This window comes from Henckelia pumila, chromosome 3, assembly GCF_033568475.1.
Source record: "Henckelia pumila isolate YLH828 chromosome 3, ASM3356847v2, whole genome shotgun sequence".
NCBI lineage: Eukaryota > Viridiplantae > Streptophyta > Magnoliopsida > Lamiales > Gesneriaceae > Henckelia > Henckelia pumila.
The window spans coordinates 184,848,614-184,853,727 of record NC_133122.1 but is presented as its reverse complement, the minus strand read 5'-3'; the positions used below and the strand labels follow the sequence as shown (position 1 = coordinate 184,853,727).

At 36.8% G+C, this 5,114-nt stretch overlaps 1 protein-coding gene across 1 annotated transcript; it reads right to left on the bottom strand.

Annotated features, from left to right (window-relative positions):
• Positions 1–464: 464 nt before the first annotated feature.
• Positions 465–1,859, bottom strand: LOC140892579 (uncharacterized). Its single transcript, XM_073301517.1, has one exon. It carries the CDS (start codon positions 1,557–1,559, stop codon positions 840–842), a length of 720 nt encoding a protein of 239 aa, XP_073157618.1. The 5' UTR covers positions 1,560–1,859; the 3' UTR covers positions 465–839.
• Positions 1,860–5,114: the final 3,255 nt, after the last annotated feature.

The following is a 5,114-nucleotide window of genomic DNA, read 5'->3' as shown; positions in this document are numbered from 1 at the left end:
CAGCTTGTATTTATAATTTAATAGTCGCTTAAGTTACCGTCAATAGACAATAGCGTGCCATCTAAATCTGATCAACCAAATCCAACAAAGATTAAAAGCAAAAGAAAACCAACTTTTCTGACCATTCCCCCAAACACCTTTCCAGACTATCAATAATTATTGGCCCAACTCAATTTTCACACACACACATATTCATCACTCATCAAGTAGCTAGCTGCGTTTACGTGACTCAATCATATCAACACAATTCCATAACTCTTTTTCATTAGTTTTATATTAAGATGGATCAATCTAATCTAAGTATATATACAAGTATTTGAAATATTTTTTTTACCAAATCTAGTAATTTTGGATTAATTTTTCGAAAGCTTTTCCGGGATCTGCTTTATTCGAATTGAGTTTTGCAATCAAGTCATGTGGGAGCCTGTTGTAAATAATTTATTAATTTGACGATGAAAAATACTCATCCTGTCAAAATAGACCAATTCTTAAATATATCTCTGACACAAAATCAAGCTGATTGGAAGAAGATACGAATATTCAAACGAACATGACAAACAAAGAAGATTTAAAAATAAAAATAAAAATAAAAATAAAAATCAAAGCAGAACAGAAACAGCACAATCTTGAAAGCAAAATTCACTGGTCTCTCCCACCAATTTCTTTAAGCATGTGGGAGAGATTGAATAATGGCAAACCAGTCGACCCCATCAACACATTTTTCTTCAAATTCCCATTATCCCTACGGTCCTTAATTATTACAGTCTAATAACACCAGTTTTTTTTGGTTTGATCAAAATAGTGAAAAATTAATTTAAGCAGATGGATGTTAATGATTTTTAATACTTCTTCTTGATCTTGTCTTTTCCGCCGGAAAAGATGGATCCCAAACCGAAGAGATTTGCGTGAGGCACGTTCAAAACTGGGTTGATCTTGATCCCGTTGTTGTACGGATGATTCGTCCTCTTCAATGGCGGCCTATTCGAAGCAGCAGCGGAGGGGAGTTGGGATTGTTTCAAAGGAGTAGTAGTAGTAGTGTTCTTGAAGAAACTCTGCCTCTGGTTATTTGAAAGCGACGCGCGTTTGGAGCTTGCAGTTGATCCTGTGGAATTGCTGCGGGATAAAAGCGGCAGAGGGCAGAGGGTCCGCGCGTAGCCGCTGCCGCAGTTTAAGCTGGTGCTGCGCTTGAAGCTCCAGAAGGATGATTTCGATTCAGGATTCGGGTGGTACTGTCTTGCTTCGTGTTTGGATGTGGTAATTTTGTGAGATGGGTGCGGCGGAGGAAATGCTGGTGCGGGCGGGTGAGGCGGCGGGGCTAGCCTTTTCTTGATCTCGATGGGGAGGATCTTGCCGTCGAAGAAAAGCTCGTCGGCGGAGGAAGATTCTTGATCGAAGCTCTCTCGAAAAACGCAGAAATCGAAGTCGATGCTGGACGAATTAGAACCCGATCGAATGTATTGTTCGATTGGTACGATGTCTGTCTGGGAAAGGTCGTGCGAGAAGGAGATCCGAGGACTCATGCCCAGGCTGGGGCTGTCGGGGAAAACTTCAATCGCCATTTTTTGTTTTTTTTTTTTTTTGTCCTTTGAAACTGAAATGAAATTAAAAGCACCACCAAAGAGTACTCAGGGAGACCCAAAAGACACGACGAGTGAGCAGTGTTTGCATGGAAGTTTGAAGGATTCTTGGAGTAAAAAAATTAAATTAGAAGACGAGAGATTTGGTTTGATTAAAATGGGCGACTTCTTCTAGAAAAATTCAGTGCGTGAATGAAGATTTGAGCGACGTGGGGAGAAGTATTTGTGGAGAGATTATAAAAAAAAATTGAGGATTGGTACTAAAGGGGTTACCAAGTAGTAGTTTAAAGGAGTATTTGGTGTTTGGGGCCTGCTTTAATTTCTCCGAGTAATGGAAGCTTCAGGCCACCCAAATTTCACTTTTTTTTATCGAGTATTTCTTTAATGCCTAATTTCTTTTACTTTTTCTAATACTGTAGAATGGAGTATAATCAGATTAAGATACACTTAATTAGGATCCGTACTAATCCCAATTATTGATATTCAAGTTTATTGAATTACTTTTTCAATATATATAGCGTTAAGTTCTTACACAAATAAGATGATTTTGTTAGAATTCTATTAGGAATGTAAATGAGACGAACAGTTCGCGAACAGTTTGGATCTCGGGTCGTTAAAAGCTCGTTCGAGCTCGTTCAATGAGGCTCGTTAAGGCAAACGAACCAAGCTCGAGCTTTACAATATTCGGCTCGTTAGCTCGTTAACAAACTCGTAAGTCATCTCTTAGACAAAAAAATAATAGTATTGATATTTAATTTATAAATTTACACTTTACTTATGAAAATATTGAAAAATCTATAAAAATTAATTTATTAGAATAAAATTACAAATTTTAATAATAATATTATATTTTTTTCAAATATATAATTTAGTTTTTAATTAATTTAATGAATATTTAAATTTAAAGTTTAAATATATTAAGCTCGTTTAGGTTCGATAAAAGCTCGAATAAGCTCGTGAGTCATTAATATATTCGTTAAATAAGCTCGAGCTCGGCTCGTTTATAAATAAACCGAGCTTGAACATTCAAAAACTCGACTCGGCTAGGCTAGGCTAGGCTAGGCTAGGCTAGGCTCATTTACATCCCTAAATTCTATCATAGTTGAAAGTTGTAATGTATGACTGGTTGCTTTTTAGTTAATGAATTATATTTAGTAAAAAAAAAACTTATTCTCAATATTAATATAGAATTAAAGTTTGAAAATAGTGTATTTGTGCTAGCTTCGAAGACCCAATTAGTATATTTAGATAATTGGATCGTGAGGTTCATATAATCATATATGTATATGTGGATTTCATGATCTCAAGTATATTAGGATCTTTGGACCTGACACTTATGAGTTATATCAATATCAACTTTGAACAAAACCAGCTGAAAGTTCATTGTGATAATCAAAGTGTTATTCACCTCACAAAACATCAAGCCTATCATGAGAGAAGTAAGCACATTGATATCAAGCTACACTTTGTAAGAGATATTTTGAATAAGGGTCAGATTGTTGTAGAAAAGATACACACAACTGAGAACCCTGCTGATATGTTAACCAAGTCATTGCCTCAAGCCAAGTTTAGGCACTGCCAAGATTTGGTTAACATAGGAGAGATAACTTAGATCTCAAAGAGGATGAAGGTAATCAACTTGTGAAGACAAGGTGGAGAATTGTTAAAAGTGTCTCTCAAAGTTGGATAAGCAATTATCAAGAAGTCACAGTTGGAAGCTCTATATTGAAAGTAACCGGCAGCTACTGGCAGTTTTGACAGTTAGAGTAGATTATTGCAAGTTTGGAGCTTAAATTCAGCTGATTCCAATATCGATTGGTGACTGGAAACTTGGAAGATTAACTGGGATGAAAGCCTATATAAATACTCCAAGAGGGATTCAGTGAGAGGCATCAGAGAGATATCAAAACTCGATTATAAAGGAGATTCAAGTGTGATAGGTCATAAGGGACTGAGAAGTGTTCTTGGTGTTCTTTTCTGTGATTGATTTTGGATCAAAAGCTTTGTATTCGAATATTTGTCTTGATCAATAAATTGATTATCATTCCTTCCGTGGATGTAAACTCGCAAGAGAGTCGAACCACGTAATTGTTAGAGTGTTCTTTCTTGTTCTTATTTTTCTGTTTATCGTGAGAATCGTGTTGTGTGTGTTTATGAGATTCAAAAGAATTGGCATTGGTGATTAACTTCAACAATTGGCGCCGTATGTGGGAATCGAACAAATTCTTTGAATTCGTGATCGGAAATGGTAGGAATGAAATTCGACATCGAAAAGTTCACTGGGGTAAACGACTTTGGGCTTTGGAGAGTCAAGATGAGGGCTATCTTGATCCAACAAGGGCTTGCTGATGCCCTTTTGGGAGAAGAATCGATAACTGGAGATTCTAAAGAGAAGGCTCAGACTCTACAGAAGGCATTAAGTGCGATTATATTGTGCTTAGGAGACAGGCCACTGAGAGAAGTAGCAAAAGAGACGTCTCCAGCTGCTATATGGTCTAAACTCGAAAGCCTCTATATGACCAAATCCTTGGCAAATCGTTTATATATGAAACATAGATTGTATTCTTTCAAGATTGGTGAAGACAAGTCATTAACAGAACAGATAGAAATCTTTATAAAGATTCTGGATGATTTGGAGAACATCGAAGTGAAACTGGAAGATGAGGACAAGGCACTGATTCTGCTAAATGCTCTTCCAAAATCCTTTGAAAATCTAAGAGATGCCATGTTGTATGGCAGAGAGCAGACCATATCACTTGATGAAGTACAATCGGATATACGAGCAAAAGAACTCCAAAGGAAGATTCATCTTGATATTCAACCACAAGGTGAAGGCCTGGTAATACGTGGAAGAACTGAGAAGAGGTCTCAAAAGAACTTTAAACCAAGATCAAGGTCCAAGAGTCAATCAAAGTTTAAATGTTGTCACTGCCATAAGGAGGGTCATTATAAAAGGAATTGTCCAGATAGGAAGAAGAAGTCTCACGACAGAAATGAAAGTGATGGAGAAGCTTCTATGGTATCTAGTGGATATGAATCTGCCGAAGCCTTGGCAGTAACTGAATATAGCTCATCAAATGAATGGATTATTGATTCAGGGTGTTCGTTTCACATGACTCCTAACATGTCTTGGTTTGAGGATTTAATCGAATCAGATCAAGGTTTGGTTATTCTAGGAAACAACAAATCATGCAAAGTTAAAGGGGTAGGATCAGTAAGATTAAGGATGCATGATGGTAAAGACAGGTTACTCCAGGAGGTAAGATATGTTCCTGAACTTAAGAGGAACCTAATCTCTCTTGGTACCCTGGAATCAAAGGGTTATTCATTCAAGTCAGACAATGGAAACTTGAGAATTCTAAAGGGATCACTTGTGGTCATGAATTCCAAAAGGATAAATTCTTTATATATCCTTATGGGAAACACTGTTATTGGAGTATCATCAACAGTACAAAGAGAAATTGATTTGACTCAGATATGGCACAAAAGATTGGGCCATGTCAGTGAAAGAGGATTAGCTGAATTAGCTAAACAAAA